This window comes from Vigna unguiculata, chromosome 2, assembly GCF_004118075.2.
Source record: "Vigna unguiculata cultivar IT97K-499-35 chromosome 2, ASM411807v1, whole genome shotgun sequence".
Classification (NCBI taxonomy): domain Eukaryota; kingdom Viridiplantae; phylum Streptophyta; class Magnoliopsida; order Fabales; family Fabaceae; genus Vigna; species Vigna unguiculata.
The window spans coordinates 4,939,338-4,958,705 of NC_040280.1; the positions used below are offsets into that span (position 1 = coordinate 4,939,338).

The 19,368-nt window shown below is 38.6% G+C and overlaps 2 protein-coding genes across 2 annotated transcripts; both read right to left on the reverse strand.

Moving 5' to 3' along the window:
* Nucleotides 1-505: 505 nt before the first annotated feature.
* On the reverse strand, nt 506-7,493 carry LOC114167398 (armadillo repeat-containing protein 6). Its single transcript, XM_028052490.1, has 8 exons — nt 7,196-7,493; nt 6,852-7,127; nt 6,481-6,764; nt 4,496-4,624; nt 3,539-3,661; nt 2,842-2,949; nt 1,660-1,838; nt 506-878 (listed from the first exon to the last, which is right to left on the reverse strand). The coding sequence occupies exons 1-8, from the start codon at nt 7,329-7,331 to the stop codon at nt 755-757; spliced, it is 1,359 nt and encodes a 452-aa protein (XP_027908291.1). The 5' UTR covers nt 7,332-7,493; the 3' UTR covers nt 506-754.
* Nucleotides 7,494-8,343: 850 nt separating this feature from the next.
* Nucleotides 8,344-9,292, reverse strand: LOC114174148. Its single transcript, XM_028058924.1, has 2 exons — nt 8,953-9,292; nt 8,344-8,880 (listed from the first exon to the last, which is right to left on the reverse strand). Exons 1-2 carry the CDS (start codon nt 9,212-9,214, stop codon nt 8,612-8,614), a joined length of 531 nt encoding a protein of 176 aa, XP_027914725.1. The 5' UTR covers nt 9,215-9,292; the 3' UTR covers nt 8,344-8,611.
* Nucleotides 9,293-19,368: the final 10,076 nt, after the last annotated feature.

Below are 19,368 nucleotides of genomic sequence, written 5' to 3' on the forward strand. Positions count from 1 at the left end.
ATAAATCACATGTTTCATGATATTAGATATCACATCTAGGCATATAAATGTAATTTGTGCAGTTATTTGTTTTGATGTAACAACTTTATATAATCGTATACTTCTTGTTTTTGAATAAGAGTGAACATTTATTTCTTCTTTTATTTTCTAGAATACCCAATTTTAACAATTGGTATCAGTGTCAAGGTCACAAGTTCGATTCCTGGTAACAATTATTAAGAGAGAGATTATTACGAGTTACACAATTGTCCCGTCGCAGAGACCAAATAGGTCAAGTCATAATTGATTCGTGGTGACGAAAGAATTATGTCCTAACTAATGGTTATAGCTTTTAGTCTACTGGTGCACTCAATCCTAACAATTACATCAAGTTTTAGGTTTTTGGCATTTTGTCATCGATATAGTTCATAATGTGAACAATTTTAAACTAATACCTAACCGGTATAACTTGAAAAGATGGAGAAGGGAAGCAAAGAGTAGATGCACGAATGATGCACATGAAGAAAAAATTCAAGATGGTGCTAACCTCGATAACACTGGAATATTTATGGCTTATAACCATTGGATTGGAGTTCCGACGAAGCCATTAGGTTCAAGTATGTACATAGAATAGAATTCCGAAAATTGAGAATATTCTTGTAAAGAGGTTAGAGACAATTACAATATACAGTCATACACTCACTATTTTGCTTGGGAAACAAAAGAATCTTGATGGTATTACTGTGTAAAACAATAGAGGTCAAAAAATCATCAACTACAAGTTGTAATTATCAAGGCCCAAATCCCTCAACGCATCGGTGGCAGCATCCTTACAGTTGCTATGTGTTCCCTTGGCTTTCCTTATGTATTTCTCAATTCCATTCAAAAGCAAGGTTGTTCTGTCCAATACAAAAGTTGCAACAAGGTTACCATAATGAGGTATTAGGATTCACATTCTTCGGTTTTTAGCAATCTTTTTATGTCACATTTGCCTCATGCAATATTTTAAAACCAAATCAGTTTTTGATTTGGTTATAAAAGATGTTCAAAGTGGTCAAACTGATATTAATTAAATAATGCATAAACTATTACTTAAAACATAATTTTATAACTAAAATAAAAACATCGTCTTATAGATTTTTAATATTCAATGTACACCTAAAAGATCATAATTCTTAAGTTTAACTTTAATGAAATACAACAATATCTAATAACTATCACAATGTTACATCTAAAACGAAAAAAAAATGACAAAAATGTAAAAAGTATAACGAATCAAGATCTAAAAATTGTAAATTAATATAAATGACTAAATTATATAATTTATATAAATAATATCGATAAAATAATTTATGCAAATTTGTAATCCTTATTAAAATACGTTTTTATTTGTCCCGAAAATGTCGGATTAAATTTTAAAAAATAAATAAAAAATAATCTTTTGATAACACTGTTCAACCCAGTTTTAAACCAGTTCGGAAATGTTCTGGTTTTTAATATTAACGGACCAATTACCAGGTCAATTCCCAGTACTGCATGTTCCGGTTTTTAAAACTACATTCATAGTAAATGCTAAAAGGCAAAGACTACATAACTGAAAAACGAGAAAACAAAAAAAAAATGCAAAGCAATGTATGATTAAACATCTTGCATAATAAATATCACGAATCATAAACTTGCCTGTTTTCTGGATTTCTCACAACTAGATTTCTGATCATAAGACAGGAGTTTCTCTGCATTTGGTGTGCTGCAGGAAATTTCTTCATGGCCTGAACAGCTAGCTCACCGGCCCCAGCTTCAACGGCACGGGCTGCGTTTTCAGGTGATCTTAAACAAAGCACAGAAATAATAGACATAACCTGTGCCACAAATAAAAGCAACAAAATAAAAAACAGGTACAAGATGTACATATATACACAAATTCGAAGGAAACAAGTAAACCATGACTTTTAAAGAGAATATTAGGTCCAAGATATGGTCTGATATAATTCTTTATAAATGTTGGTAGCAATAGCATGATCAAGTATATTAGGAGTCTGAACGCATTAACAACATTGTACTGTACTACACCTAGGCGGTCTAACAAAACACACCAACACTTCTCATCCTTTGCTGCTATAGATACACCGACACAGACTAGGGGACTGGTGTACTACACCTAAGCGGCTTAACCTGACTACGACCATGAGATCCGCTTACATAACCCCTCAAGGACGCAAACGATCACCATGTATATCGAACAATCAATAGTAAGCGGCATAGGCCGCTAACTTAAGAAAGTTGAACAAGAATTTGATAGACCTACAACACTACCAATCAGGCCCTTGGGGCCCACAATAATGAAACTGTGGGGCCTGGGTTTGGCCCAGGCTCATCTGCGGTTCAACTCACTACGTGGCCAGATATAATTAATAATCTATAAATATACATAGACCCCACGAATTAAAGGTACGCATTCATTAATCCCTTAATCACGAGATTTGACTTTCTGAGAATTCTTAGTTGACTTGAGCGTCGGAATCTCCTCCGCAGGTAACCCTCGGGTCCAAATCGGTCTAAGCCGAGACACCAGCAGATAGCATATGCAAGCCAGAAGAAAGCTTACTAGGGAGATTGCAGATTGAGGTAAGGTGAAATTCGTGTCTGACATCTCTTATTTGTCCTCCGCATGAACAAACATTATAAACCATGATTAAATCATTTACAAACTTCAATAGCCACTGTCCAATTGACTAATAGCTATTGAGGTTACTATAACGAAATTGATGTGCCCAAAACGAACAATTCAATACTTGGAGTAGGATGTTTTAGTCTGACTGTGATTTTAAACTGGCTTCCTAAATAGATATTGCACATTCTCACCTCTTGCAAAACAGATGGGTCATCGGAAAATCTGGATGAAAGTATCATCAACTTCGCCATACCTCCTTTCCCAACAATTTCACTCTTGTTCATGTCACTTCCTGCTAACTGATCAATTAAACCAAGAAATAAGTCATTTAACTAAAGGGAATGAAAAACTTTTAACTTCATGGAATTGAACATTAAAAGTTATAAGCAATCAAATAATGAATATGTTTAAGGTCATTTCAGTTTTACTTACATTACTCAACTACATTCATATCATTATATAAAAATTTACAAGTATAAATTGTGTTTGGATTGGAAATTTATGAGATTATTTACTGCAAACTCCAGCCCCTGATTTTGGGGAAGCCAAGTGAATTTCATCAGCTACATCCTCCCAAAAAAATGGATGGCATTCACATTTTTATTTTTATTTTAAAAAGATGCAAGGGATTTATCTAGGACACAAACAAAGCACTCTCAAATCCCAAGTGATTGAAATTATAACACCTATAATATGCAAGGAAAACTTTCAGCTCAAGAAGAAAATGTAGGACAACCATCAACACAACAGAGAAAGAGACAATGCAAACCCTACAAAGAACAAGTAGCATTGGAAACTATATTTTGCTGAGAGAAATTACAAAAAATTAATAATAATAATAATAAACAAATGACTTGGTGAACCAGTCCACACATTTTCAACCTATACCTTTGAAAGTAATGAGCAACAAACTTTAGCCACAGCTTTGTTGCCTTGTTCAGCACTGTCATTGATACATCTGAGTACTGCATCAACGCCACCTTTCTCAGCAATGGATTTACATATTTCATCCTGCAACGTAAAATAAAGATAGTCAACAAAGATAACACAAGGCATCAATGCAATGCAATACTTGTGTCAGCAAGTCTTCAGTTTGAAGATGTTAGCATGGCTAAGACAACATGCTGTAATGAAGCCAAGGAATGAATTATTCCATGGGAATAATGACACAAAAAAATAGTAAAATGGGACAGCTAGGAAACCAGAAAGCAAATAACCAACTCCAAGTGGAGAGAATGTCTGAAGGGTTGAGCCCATAAGAGAGAAAAAAGAAAATTGTTGAGGACGTGCGTGGTGTGATGCAACTCTATTCCTCCTCTCTCTCTGCCTCCTTTTTCATTCTATCAGCACTACTCTTGTATACAGTCAGGGAGTTGATTTTACTGTTCATACCCAATAAGGAAGCAAACTTATATTTTAGTTATTGTGCAACGCATGGTACGTTTAAATCTGGAAAAACATAGAGTCTAACAGGGATTAAAAGCAAAAGTCACCTAATAATTGACCAATGAGACTGCGAGTCCTGTATAAAGATACACAGGCAAATATACCACACCATTAGCCCAAAGTTTAATTTCCATTAACATGTCCACCTTGCCTCGTCTGAATCAATAAAAGGAAACCATTGCAGCAACTCAATCTTAGGAATCATTTACGGTGAGACAGTCCATAAAAACTTAGTTTCAACAGCTATTTTGAGACAAAGTATGACCGACAATTTGTCACCACAAAAATCACCTAAAACCATACAACTACATGTTTTATCTAATGGCTACATTCCTATGAACTTCCAATACAAACACAATTTTGCATACTCAACATAGGATTGGATATTACTCCACTTACATTTACAGCAATGACTTTCAAAGTCGTGCATGCTGGAACTAGGTCAGGTGAGCAAAGCCCTGCACTCAGAGAATCCACAAGAGCTTCTGCAATTCCAATCTTGGCAAATTTTCGTGCATAACCATACACCTGAAAACAGATCAAAACGAATACTTTTGCCATGATGTACACATAGCTGAAATGATAGCAGGTTACAACTTTGAAAGACATGAACTAGAAATCCCCCGTTCATATTCACCAAATTAAGTTCCTAACTTGCACACTTTTACTTCTTTATTTTCACGTGTCCGTGTACATGAACACCTATGACACTCCAGGAAATATTTGGTCTAAAACAATATTCCCATCATCAATTTTTCAAATAATGACACAAAAGCCTTGTTTTTTTCATTTTGCTTTCTTTTTCAATGTGTCGTATATTCATCCCATATAGATACATTTGAAAACAGCACATAAAGTAAAAATAGCACAACGAATGTTCAGTATAAACCTTTAACCAATTAGAATTATCTATATGTAACTACTATAAAAGTGAATGAACTTATACGTAATTGGATGATGCTGAAAGAAACTTTTCAAGGGTCGATGGGTTCTATTAGAACATGGGGAATATTATTAAAGTACTCTATAAGAAATGAAATAGCAAACCTAACTGACCCACAAGTCAGCGAATAGTTAATTAATGGGCGCAAATAGCAATGTAAATTCTGCATGAGCAGTTTCTAGAAACCCATTGTGAGGAGAGTGCTGAGACTCTTGAATTCTCACTAATCAATACAGAATAAGTTAGACTTTTCTCTTTATCTCTACCTCTATGTATTGTTGAGTTAATTCTTTCAATTCTTGGTACTAGTTAGTTGTATCACATTATAAGTAAATTCTCTTTTTGGAATTACTTGTAGTGAATTCATGAAAAACTATAAATGATTTCTACAATCAAACAAAAGTAATGATATACACATCATTGTTATTCGTCATACAAAAAGATATAGTAAAAGTAACTGAAACTTTTTGCAAGAGTTTAATTTTCACACACTGCAACTATAAACATTTCAAGATTGTCGAACAAACTCTGAAACCTCAGTCTCTAACTGAGCCGAATAGCAGGTGTGATCTGTGTTTTGTAAGGCCTTCTTGTTGTAATCAATTAGAATGAACTTATTATACATGAACTGTGATTAGATGACAGTGCAACAAACATTTAAATTCCTTTCATGATTACTTGTGAATTCATGACAAACAAGAATTGTTTCCAACACCCAAACAAGAGTAATGATATATGGACACATGCTGCAGAACAAATGGTAAATGTGTAAGACTTTTAAGATAAATCAAATTCTTGTAATTATACATGGACACATGTTAAAGTACAAACACAAAATTGACATCTTTCATTTCTGGCTATCTGTCGTCGTACCATATCTTATTCCTCATCACATTATATTACTTAACATGTCTATATTTCTTTCTCTACCTCAAGTGTCCATGGATAAACTTTACCGGATTTCTTCTACATCCATAATAATCGTTAGAATAAATAGTTTTTAATAGGATTTATTGTAAGGTGTTATGTGCTTTGTGTTGGACCTAGTTCTTATTTGTATCTTTTCGAATTTTCTTATTTTCCCTCTTATACATTGTGTCCCATGTATCCCAAGTTATTAAAAATATGAGAATCTTAAGAGAGGGAAACACACACTCTCAAATATCTTTCTCAAGTATAATAAACACACTAAGTGCATGTTTGGATTAAAGTATGGAAACTAAGTTTGAGCAGATTTCATTTTGCTAACTGAGTTTGCAAAGGCAACCTCGATACTACTTGCAATTGAATCCTGGTTTCAGGACAAATGTAGTATGCTAAGGTACTTTTAAGGAAAATCAAACATACAACCAAACTGAGTTCTCGGGACAAAACGTAAATTGGAAATGACCAAACGGTAAACCAAACATAGTCTAACACATCATCAAGCAGCCCAACTCACCTGCGAAGCCACGACACGATTGTCATCCGGCGTCAAAAGCGCCCGAACCGCGTCATACAAACTCTGGATCCCCTCGTTCTTATGCAACGACAAGATCTCCAAAACCAGCTCATCAACCTTCAACTCCATAAACGACTCCTTCACGATCTCATCGCCGGTCGCCGCAGAAGCCACGACGCGAAATCCACTGCTCAAGATCTCCACATCCTGCTTATTATCAGCCAGAAAACCAATCACAATCGTCGGTCCGTCACACCGCTGAAACGTGCCCGTACTCTGAACATCTGAAACGACAGAGAGAATCAGCATTCAAAAGGAGCAATTCAGAACAGTGGCGAAACGGCAACGGTTGATAAACGAGTAGTCAGAACCGTGAAGCAAAGTCGACAATGCGTTTAAAGCGGAGAGAAGGAGCGCGCGAGATCCGGTGGCTCGGGGGATAAACGAAAAAACTAACTCGACGGCGCCGTTTCTGGTCGCAATTGCCGCATTCGAATTTGCATTTGGATTTGGATTCGAACACAATTCGTGGAGCGTGTTGAACGCTATGACTAGTTCGTCATCGTCGGGTTCGGATTGGAGGTTCTTCAAGCGGTCCAAGCAGTCGATGACGGGGTTGGTGTCGCCGGGGACGGAGGTGACGATGCCTGCGAAACGACGTTGTTGAGGGATTGAAAAATGGAGAAGGTGAGAAGGTGAGAAGAGAGAGAGGAACCTGAGAGATCGACGCCTTGAAGAGTGAGGGTTTGGATGGCGTCTTGGAGAGCCTCCATGGGGTCCATGCCGAGATCGTCGACGTTCTCTTTCACCAGTTCTTCGAATGCTTCCTGCGAGATCGTACGCGTCGCCATTGCTTCTTCTTTAACTCTCACTCTCTTCCTTTCTTTCCTTCTGTTTCAAAGTTCTTGAGTTTTAGCCTGTGACTTGTGAAAGTATATGCTTACTAGGGTGAACTGATTTTGAAATGGAGATGAAACGGCGGGTTCTGTTTGGTTTCTATTTTATCCTCACTTTGCTTCCAGCTTCGTTCTACACTTTGTCTTCTTTTTCTATCTTAAATTTTACGTTAATCATTACATTTTATTTTAATAATTAAACTTTTTGAAATATTTTTGAAGTAAACCCCTCTCTAATTATTATTGATCAAGTAAAAAATAATTCATATAAATAAAAGTTAAAGAGAACATAGTTGGAAATTTGGTTTTTTTTCCCCAAATGATGCAATTTTAATCATAATTTCCAAAAAATGGTACACTTTTTTTTCAAATTCCCGATATGTGTGAAGATAGCACGAGAAGTCATGCCAAAGTGAGACGACTTTGATTAAGTTGTGCTGAAGTCGTCCCAAATTACAGAGACTTCAATATTTTTTATGAAGTCGTCACAAATAGAAACGACTTCACTTAAATTAATTACTTCATCGAAACCAAAGTCTTGTCATAATGGAACGACTCCATAACAAGGAAAGTCTTGTCATAATAGCACGACTTCAGTATTGGATTATTAGGAAAGTCTTGCAATAATAGCACGACTTTAGTATTGGGTTATTAGGAAAGTCTTGCCATAATGACACAACTTCAATATAAAGAAAATCTTGCTGTAATGGCACGATTTCAGTGTATTGGACTATAAAAAAAGTCTTACCATAATAGTACGACTTCATTTTTAATATTAATGAATACGTAAAGTAAAAGTGAATAAAGAAAAAAAATAAAAGTTAAAAAAGAAAAAAAATTATTTCGATATGATAATATTAAATTGAATAAAGAAGTTAAAATTTTTATTATATATATATATAAATTATACTAGATATACCAAGGTAAAGAAAAGAAAAAAAAAAGAATTTTTTAATAACAAATATATAAGATAACTCTGTTTCATCTTCTAATAAAACAGGCTCTTATAGATAATTTTCATGTCCTATTATTTAAAAGGCCTAAGTATACAACACAAACAACTCTTTATGGCTGTTATGATCTTTCACCAAAGTGCATTACAATAATTAAAATTTGATAAAAATCAATCAAGTTGAAGCTACAATATAATTTATTTGAAGAAAACTTGGGACAAAACATATAATAAGAAGAAGAAAAAATAACGATAGCAAGTTTGAATGGTCGGTGCAATTGTATCATGGCCACGGCCAGAAGGGACGAAACATTGGCATGACAGCAAACTTCATGGTGCCATTGCTGCAATGGAAGCCATTTCTCTCACCGCAGGCAAAGTAATGAGGCTGCCACTTCTGCAACAGAAACTTGAACCCCTCTCCTCCACCTTGCACCGGACTTGCCAACATCTTAGCCTTTTTTATGTCACACTTCAAGAAGCTGCCATAGTTTTTGAACATGTAGACACTGTGTGGGAAAGTGGTGGCATTTGGAGCATCATATTTGAACACTGCATAACGAATTCAATCAATCCATGCTCATTTGTTAGCATATTTCAATGAGTTAGGATAACATAACTGACCTAGAGTGTCATTGAGGTAAAATGGGAAGTTCTTGATAGCCCAATCAGAGTAGTTGTAGCCAAAGTGCCAATGCTCAGAACCACCCACAACAATCTGCCTTGGTTGTTGCTGTGTTTTGTTTTGTTGATGATTCCCAAATCTGGACCACCAATCAGTGTAGTTGAAAGCAGGGAACCAATCCTTGTTGGCCATGCTCACTGAAAACATTGAAGCACTCATTATAACTATTATCATCACTGCATGTGTAAACTTCAGACCCATTGTGGCTAAAAACAACAAGGGAATTAATGTGGTGAATGTGAAATGTGAAATGTGATAGGGTAGTTGTTGTTGGGAGAATGGTTGGAGTTAAGGGTATTTATATATATAGGGAGGGAAGTGAGTCGTGGAATAATATGGATCTCACTCCAATGTCATGTGGTGGTGCAAAACGGCCAAATCAACTTTATAGTTTCTTGTTGGTTGGTAACTTGTATACTGCAATTAAACATGATAGTTGAGAGTATGTTGTGTTCTCATTGGCTTTTATAACTTTTCTTCCACACTTGGCCTCTTTCATGGAACATGAGTTTGACTTTGAGCATAGGGGAAAGGAGAATTAATTCGTAGGTTTGACATCTATTTTGAACTACGATCGTAAGAGATGAACTGAAAGTACGTAATCACATGAAAGAACATCTTTTCCTTTCTATGATAACAATGGAATCAGATATATATATATATATATATATATATATATATATATATATATATATATATATATATATATATATATATAGTAATCTTTTTTTACCATAGTTAATCATTTTTTAAAAACTTTTTTTGAGTTAAAACACAATAGAATAAATTGCAATTGTATACATTTTTATTTGTATTTTTCAAATTACAAATAACAACTAGTTAAATATTTTTTCTTAAGTCTATGAAAAGGTGAATAATCTTAATTTCATGGCTTGCATTAATATTTTCCATAATTAGTAACACCTTTATTTCATAATAATAATTAGTACAAGAAAATTATGTATTAATAATGACCAATCCAATCAGTGTTTTATTAATAGATTTTACCAACAAAATTTTTCATGAATAATTTAAATTTTAAAATTTGTCCGTAATTTTTATCGATAAAATTATATGAACAATTATAAAAGTTCATTGTAGTAAATACATTTAAGCTTTGTTTATTTCTATTAAGAGTAATAAAAGAATGTTTATGAAATATTTTACTAAAATACAGTATCATTCTTTCTTTAATTTTTTTATGTTATAATATAAGCATGTAATTTATTTTAAATAAAATCAAATAATTAATATTTATATGAAAACTGATGTCATAATTATATATATATATATATATATAATTGGGAATTTTGTTGAAAATACACATCAAAAGAAACAAATTTGAAATTTTTAATAAAATAAAACTATAAATTTTAATCTTTAATGTATTTTCATTCATAAAATATGATAAGTCACTCTACTGTTGAACACTTGAGTAATTCAAATATATTTAAAGTTGAGGATCAATATTTGAAAAAAAGATTAAATCAAATCTTTTATAAAAATTAAAGAATAAAAATATATTTAACGCATAAATTTATTACGTAGCCCACGGCTCGGAAACACTTCCTCTTTTGTGAATGCAAATTGCAAATGAAGTTTTTATCGGTTGCAAGTGGGTAATTATAGGATAAAATAACATTATAGCTAGATACGCATTTATGATTTAAATTCAGATTTTTTTTCTGGTATTAAGTTATTGACGTATGAATTCAAAACCCCATTAATTAAAAATAAAAATGTAAGTAATATATAAAAAAATAAAGACATAAACTTTAAATTTTTATGTTGAAGGTTCTTAGATTTTTTATACGTGTAACTCATATATACATAAAAAATAATCAATCTCTGTAATTAATCACAATAAAAAATTCCTAACACGTTCTTGTATAATTTTCACCTTATGTGTATGATCTTTATATGTTTAATATGATGGGAGTGGGTTGGTAGCAGTGGAAAGAAACAGAAAATTTTCATCGTATGTACGTCAAAGTGTAGCAATAACATTATGACTAATTTATAATTGCAACATTAACTGAAAGCATATAGTGTGGTAGGGCTTAGTCCTCATATTCATTTTTATACCTTTGTGTAAATGAGATACATGTCCATAAGTGATGTAACAATGAGGGCTTCATGGCGTATTATTAGCTATAGGGAAATAATATTTTATGAATTTCACATTCTAACTTATATTCTAATGATCTACTATAGTGTAATTTAATTTATTTAAATCTTTTTTGAAGAAATTAATTTTATTCGTATTAATGATTTACGATGTAAATCATAGGATAGTATATATATATATATATATATATATATATATATATATATATATATATATATATATATATATATATATATATATATATATATATATATATATATATATATTCATTTTGAATAACTCTATTTGAAATTTATCTAAATTTATCTAAGCAAGTAGTATCTATGGATACCTATCAATATAAAAAAAAATAATTAAAAAATAATTTTAAAGAGATAACAATCAACAATGGAATATGTTTAAAGAAAATAGAAATAGTTATTACTCATACAGTCTCAACTTGCACCTTTTCAATTAACAATTAGCTTGTACATAGATTTGATTAAAACAAATAAACAAAAATATAGATTTAATTTTATCTTTTGGAAAAAATGAATGAAGTTAGCATGTTGTAATAATACTACGCTACGCCATTCATATGTCATCATGGAATCACTGCTGAAGTAGTCAACTTGCTAAAGGTCATTCATACTATATGAAACCGTGGAAAATTTTGTGAACAGTGATTCTAAATTTCTACACACTAGTTGCCACTAAATTTGCAACAGTAAAATCATACTATTAGACATGATTTCTTGAGATGTTTTCTCTCAGTTCATGTTGAACAATTCCTTTTTGTATTTGACTTCGTTTGAAATAAACACCTAAATGTGCATTAAGCCCTAATATAAAACAAAAACTTATATGAAGTTGCTTCTGCCTAATTAAACGTGAAGCATAGATGTTGGATGAGAGGTTGAATTCAACCAATTTATTAATTCTATTGAAATAATTATAATTGGTAATTCTAAAATAAATATATCAGGCCAAAAAAAATAAAATAAACATATACACTATCAAGAACAATATCTCACATCTAAAGTATTAGATTAAATTCGACTTCATTTAAATTATTATATATGTTCGTAAGTGTACAGTAGGTGTACTGTACGGCCCATCGATCAGGCAAACTAAGGTCAAGCGGTCGCAGGCTGTCCGCTACAGGCGTACCTCACCTTGGGATGTTGATGTAACAATTTTTCCGGAGTGCTTTAAGGGAGTCGCAACCAAACTCCCCGTTCTCTGAATGAAGTCTCCGTTCTGAACATGTTAAATCGGCTACTCGTCGATCAGCCGGTCTAAAACCAATGTTCATTTCCACTTGAACTTTGTTTCTACTCTTGTGGAGACCCTCATCTGTAAGGGCAACCGACAGGTCGCATAGCCTGCCGACCGGGCGGCCAAATTGAAACTAAGCCAGTGAGCTGAAAGTTAATTAAGGTAAAGTAAGTTAGTAATCAAGTTTAAAAAGCAATTGGGACACCCTAATCATCGGCCCACACCAAAAACTATAAATAGAGGCCCAAGGTAAGTTGGTAAGGATCTGAAAACTGCATTTATTATAGCATTTATTACCACTGGATGATCGGCCTTAACTGACTTAAGCATCAGAGCCTTTTAGGCAGGTACCCCGATCGTCCGATTGACCGAACGGAGGAAGAGAAAGATTGCACTAAATTGAGGATTGGACCAGTTAGCCAAGGAGAGTACAGAATGGAAGAACTTGAGGGTAATTTGAGTGTTGATAGTAGGTGCTTGACTTCTACACCCGAAACATTTTGGCGCCCACCGTGGGGCCGAGCAGTCATTTAGAGACATCATACCCTTATGGTGACCACAAGAAACGGAACAAGCAACACAGACGGAGGAAGGATGACTGACGATCAAGTGGACACCAAGCAGATGATCAGAGCTATGCAATAAAGGATGGATGAAATGCAAAGGAACTATGAAGCGCAGGTGCGTGCTCTACAGGAAGAGAATGCCGCCCTCAGGTAAAAAGGACGACCATATCCCCTCAACGCTAATTGTGCCAGACCCGCCCTGGATGAGCAGAGCACAACCCAGGATGGAGAAGGAGCAGCTGATAAGCCGACCCCCTTCCCCCCCCCCCCCGACGAGAGGGGAACAATCGCAACCACAAAGGGTAGAGAAAACTCTAACCTCTAGGGGCAACGCTTCCCATACGGTTGCTGAGAGCTCGGGAGCTAGCCGAGGTGGACATCTGGGTCGTCAGGCGGTACACGCAAAGAGGAATTTCCCCTTCACCCAGTTCATCTTGGAAACCCCACTGCCCGACCGATGGAAGATGTCGACGTTCGATAAGTACGATGACACGACGAACCCCAATAACCATCTACTAGTGTTCACACACCAGATGATGTTCCATGTAGTAAGTGACTCGATATGATGCCGGGTGTTCTCGACCTCTCTGACGGGAGAGGCGCTGGAGTGGTTTTTCGAGCTGCCGCCCAATAGCATAGACTTCATTGCTACACTGAAAGCCAGGTTCAGCACACAATTCGCGCCCCTACGATCGGTCGTTCTAACGGTGGATAACCTGGTCAACATTCGTTAGGAGAATGGTTAATCCCTAAAGAGTTACCTTGACCGGTACAACCGCATGTCGATCAAGATCAAGGATCTTAGCGACGAGATAACTCCGCATCACTTCTCCTATGGCCTACAACCGGGCGTCTTCGTAGAGAAAATAAGCCGCAAAAAACCAAAGACGATGGAGAATATGAGGGAGCGAGCGACAAAGTTCATACAGATGGAGGACATGCAAGAATTTTGGGTAAAGAAGCGAGAAAAGGAGGACGCGGCGGTGGAGAGGAATACCCATCGTTAAACCGGCTGAAAAAAAGGGCCCCAAGTTCACCACCTACACACCACCACTAGCCATCCCTCGGGCGAGGATTTTGCAAGAGGCTTTCAGCAATGAAACACTTCCCCCTCCAAGAAAGAAACCTCCCCCTCCTGATGTTGATGGTAGTAAGCACTACCAGTTCCATCGGAGATCGGCCACACTACTGAGGAGTGCCACACCCTCCAGGACAAGATTGAGGAACTTATCTGGCAAGGGCATTTGAAGAAGTACTTCAAGCAGGATCGCCCTGCTCGCAGCCCAGAAAGGAGGAGTCCGGCTCAGGCCCGTTCCTAACCCAGAAGAAGCGACAGATCGAGGAGGGCACCAGAGAGGAAAAGAGAGAAACATCCCAGAAGGCGTCAAAGAAGTTGGAGCCGAAGCAGGAGCAGGGACAAGCCTTTATGAGGCTACATCAATACTATCTCCGGAGGATTTGCAGGTGGAGGATTGACCATATCCGCCCGAAAAAGGCACGTCAAGGCGCTCAAATTGGTCCACCTGGTAGAGAAGAAAGTTCGATCAATGCCTCCTATCACCTTCACCGACGACAACTTTAAGGCGCTCGACCCAGATCATGACGATCTGATGGTGATCTCCATCGAGGCGGAATACGGGATTGGCAAACTCCTGGTAAATCAAGGGAGCTCCGTCAACATCCTGTACTGGAAGACGTTCCAAAGGATGAATTTGTCCGAGGACCTAATTGTCCCTTACAACGAGCAGATCGTCGATTTCTCAGGCAAACGGGTGGACACCCGAGGGTATCTGGATCTTCGCACCCGGATCGGCTCTAGGAAAAACGACCGGGAGGTAAGAGTTCGATACATTTTGGTCGAAGCTAACATTTCTTACAATGTTTTGTTAGGGAGATACTGTTTGAACGCCTTCGGAACGATCGTCTCCACCATCCACCTTGCGATGAAATTCCCATCTGATAAGGGAACGATATGTACCGTGTACGCTGATCAGCAAATTGCAAGACAGTGTTACGCTGCCAGGCTGAAAATAGTCTCATACAACCGTTCAAGGAAACAACATCGGTCGGAAGTTGTCGATCGGATGGCAGCCAAACCAAATCACCAAGTTGGAATGGTTGTTGAAACCAGAGGAAGAGGCCCTCTTAGCCATAGTCATCAACCAGAACAGGGACCTATTTGCTTGGACGTCTACCGACATGCCGAGCATCCATCCCAATGTCATGTCGCATAAATTAGCCACTTTTAAAGAAGCTCGACCGATAGCCCAAAAGAAGAGGAAGATAGGTGAAGAACGACCGCAAGCGGTTAGGGAGGAGGTTAGGAAGCTCCTGGAAGTTAGGCTTGTTCGGGAGATCAAGTACACTACTTGGCTTGCCAACGTGGTTATGGTGAAGAAGTCGAGTGGAAAGTGGAGAATGTGCACGGACTTCACCGACCTCAACAAAGCCTACCCGAAGGATGCTTACCCCTTGCCCAGTATCGACCGGCTCGTCGATGGGGGCATCTAGGCATAACTTCCTAAATTTTTTAGATGCTTACTCAGGGTACAATCAGATCCCGATGTATGGTCTAGACAAATCCAAAAGGGCGTTCATCACCAATCAGGCCAATTATTGCTACGAAGTGATGTCGTTCGGTTTGAAGAACGCATGAGCCACTTATCAACGTCTTATGGATCGCATCTTCCAGGAGCAGATCGACCGAAGCATGGAGGTTTACGTTGATGATATGGTGTTGAAATCACAGACGGCCGAGGAACACGCCCATGAACTCAGGGAGATCTTCCACCAAGTGCGGAAATACAACATGCGGTTAAATCCAGAGAAGTGCCTGTTCAGCGTACCGATCGAAAAATTTCTCGGGTTCATGTTGACCGCCCAAGTGATAAAGGCAAACCCTGACAAGTGTGCGACCATCATGGAGATGAGAAGCCTAAAAAACCTCAAAGAAGTACAGCGGCTGGTCGGTCGGCTGACGTCTTTAGCCCGCTTCTTGCCACGATTGACGAAGAGGATCAAGCCAATCCTCAAGGTGATGAAAAAACAAACGGCTGATAAATGGGATGACCATTGCAAAAATGCTTTCCAAGAAATCAAGGCCATGATTGGCAACCTTCCTATCATGTGTAGACCATTCGATAACTCCCCCTGCAGCTGTACTTATCGGTCTCAAAGGACATCATTAGTGCGACTTTGGTGCAAGAAAATTCGGAACAACGGCTGGTATATTTCATCAGTTGAGTTTTGCAGGACTTAGAAACAAGGTATCAGTTGGTGGAAAAAATAGCGTTGGCGTTACTCAGGTAATCGTTTGCACCGATCATCCTATCGCCAAGATCCTCAGAAAGTCTGATCTCGCTGGAAGAATGATAGACTGGTCAGTAGAATTATCTGAGTTTTGCCTAAAGTACGAACCGGTCGGCTCCATAAAGGGCCAACACCTAGCGGGTTTTGTTGTGGAACTACAGGGTTCACCCGATCGGCCAGAGCAGGTGTGGACACTCTTTGTCGATGGGTTGTCTGACAAACGCAATGCAGGAGTAGGGATCGTTATCAAAGGACCAGACGACTTTTCGGTAGACCATTCCCTGGTGTTTAAATTCAAGGCATCCAACAACCAAACAGAGTACGAGGCGTTGATCGTCGACCTAAGGCTAGTGAAGGATTTGGGAGCGAGGAAGCTTAGGTGTAACACAGACTCGCAGTTGGTGGTAGGACAAGTGCGGGGGGAATACCAAATGAAGGACAATCTGTTACTCCAATACTACCATCAGGTGATAGAGGCCATGAAGGATTTTGAAGAGGTAACGCTGCACCAGATCCCTCAAGTGGAAAATGTAAGACCCGAGAAGTCGGGATGTTACAGAAAATACTTGAGCAGGCCGACTTTCAAAATTGACATAAGGGAAGGAAAAAAGGCAATTAAAGACCATAATCAAACAGACTCTAGTCAAACTATTGGTAGGAAAATGTGCAGTTATCGACCGGACGATCGATTGGAGAAACGAAATGAAAGAGCTCCTAAGGAAGAACGACGAGGGAGAAGGAATCAAGCCGAGCAAGCGCAGACGCGCACTCAGATTCATAATCATCGGAGAAGACTTATACAAGAGGGGATTCACCGCCCTGCTCTTGAAATGCCTATCAGAGGAAGAAGCCTCCTATGTTATGAATGAAGTGCACAACGGAGTTTGCAGCATGCACACCAGCCGACGGACGACGAAGTCTCGGATACTTCAAGCAGGCTACTACTGGCCGACGATGGAGCAAGACTGCAAAATGGTGATATGTAAGTGCTAAGGATGCGAGGCGCACGGAATCCGACACTTAACCAACTCGGTCGAGCATCCCCAAACCAATGGTCAAGCCGAGGCAATAAACAAAGTCATCGTGGCTGAGTTAAAGAAAAAACTGGGAGAAGCGAAAGGAGCTTGGATGGATGAGTTGCAGCAGATCCTATGGGCCTACTGATGCACCCCGCACGGGATGATGGGCGAATCTCCATTCAACCTGTCATACGGGACGGATGCTATGTTGCCGGTTGAAGTAAGAAAGCTGACGTTAATAAGGGAGATGCAGAACCTATACGTCAATTGCAGGCGAATCCGTGAGGAACTCGATTAGACGACCGAATGATGGGAGTGGGTGACCGTGTGGGCAGAAGCCTGCAAAAGGATGGTGGCCAGAAGATACAACGCAAAGGTAAAACCTAGGAGCTTCATCAAAGGGGACTTGGTATGGAGGAAGACCAATGACGCAAGCAAGAATCTGGACACGGGAAGTTAGCACCCAACTAGGAGGGACCATTCCGAGTAATCGAAGATCTAAGAAACGGAGCTTACCGGCTGGAGTACCTGAGCGGAAAGGAAATACCCAACACTTGGAACGCTACCCACTTAAAAATGTACTACAGTTGATTATAACTATCCATACATCAATAAAATGGGCGTTTCTCAAATCTAATCTAGGGCGAAAGGCCGATAGGCCGAGCGGTGCTCCCGACGGGATCCAAACCAAGCCTGTTCGATCAAAGGGAGAGCTTCCACGAAAGCCCCGTTCGAACAACACCGATCCAAGTGATCAAACGGAACCCTCAATGGGTACTGGTGACACGCATTGTCAAAACGAACGCCCTTACGGGGCTTCGAGTTAACTTAATCCTCAACCAACCTTGCTGAAAGGTCGATCGCAAACTAATGTCGATCGTCGTGCACGAAATCAACGCGAACAAGTAATCAACTATTTATAACACTTCCTCACCGATCAACCTAACGATCGATTAAACTGCTCAAATCGGCTACTTACCTAATAACACGAACAGAAGGGCCAATCGCCCAAACGATCAAATCAAATCACACGAAACAATAATAGACCCGATCAACCCATAAATAACTAAAGCGCAAATGATGTTAGACGATTGCGACCAAAGAACCAGGGTCGACCGCACAAGCATGGTATAAAATACAAAAGGGTTGATCGCTCAAGCAAAAGAAGCGCAGAGAAAGCCATAATCAAACCAATCGAACAAGCCAATATGCAAAGAAAATTATCAGTGGATTAATGCCAAGCGTCACCAAAAGTCATCTAAGACCGATCGAACACGATCCACCTAAAGGATGATCGGGGTCGATCGATCGCTCAAAAAATATATACAAAACAAAAAAATTACAAGTTATAGGAAACTAAGAATCTAAATCTTCAACAACTGGGACATGAGTGGTAGTAGCAGGAAGGTCGGCCCGGTCATCCAGCGGGTCGTACACGTTGGCCAACTTTCCCTTAACCACGCCAAGGCGGACGTCGACTCGATCAGCAGGAACCTTGAAGTGATAGACCGTTTGATCCACAACCATCTAGAAACTTTCTCGTATGCTATCCGCAGCTCTCCCTCAAATTCATCAGCCTTTTTGCGCCAGCCATCAGCCGATTAGACGGATGCCAAGTGCTCCAAAGATAGGTGATCAAAGCATCGTTGGAGCTTGCGGAGCTCTTCAACTGCAGCCATAGTCTTTTGCTGCTCATCCTTCAGCCGGTTGTTTGCTTCCTTCAGCTAACCGACACATTTAGCATGCTCCGCTTTCACGACATTGAGCCAGTTGAACTCCAACTTCAGGTCGGACACGAATGCCTTCACCTCTTGCAGCTCCACCCGAGCCGTCGCCAGCTCCTTCATCTCTGCTCTAATCAGCCTTGGGGAACTTGGTGCATAGAACAGATAGCCTGAGGCTCAGCTCCCCAACCGTCTGGACGACCTCATCCTCGGACACGTCCTTCAACATGTCCTTCACCTGAGACCCCGGGTGATAAGAAACGTCCTCCCTCAACCGGACATCACTCCCTAAGAAAGCAGAAGCCAAGGATCCGGAGGCCTCTCTTCACTTACTCCACTTGGGCGATCGGCC

Coding starts and splice junctions, on each gene's coding strand:
- LOC114167398 (XM_028052490.1), bottom strand. CDS start 7,331: ATGGCGACGCGTACGATCTCGCAGGAAGCATTCGAAGAACTGGTGAAA. Junction 6,765..6,851: donor ATTGTCGACTTTGCTTCACG/GTTCTGACTACT, acceptor CTGTCGTTTCAG/ATGTTCAGAGTACGGGCACG. Junction 4,625..6,480: donor ATCGTGTCGTGGCTTCGCAG/GTGAGTTGGGCT, acceptor ATCTGTTTTCAG/GTGTATGGTTATGCACGAAA.
- LOC114174148 (XM_028058924.1), bottom strand. CDS start 9,214: ATGGGTCTGAAGTTTACACATGCAGTGATGATAATAGTTATAATGAGT. Junction 8,881..8,952: donor TTACCTCAATGACACTCTAG/GTCAGTTATGTT, acceptor TTCGTTATGCAG/TGTTCAAATATGATGCTCCA.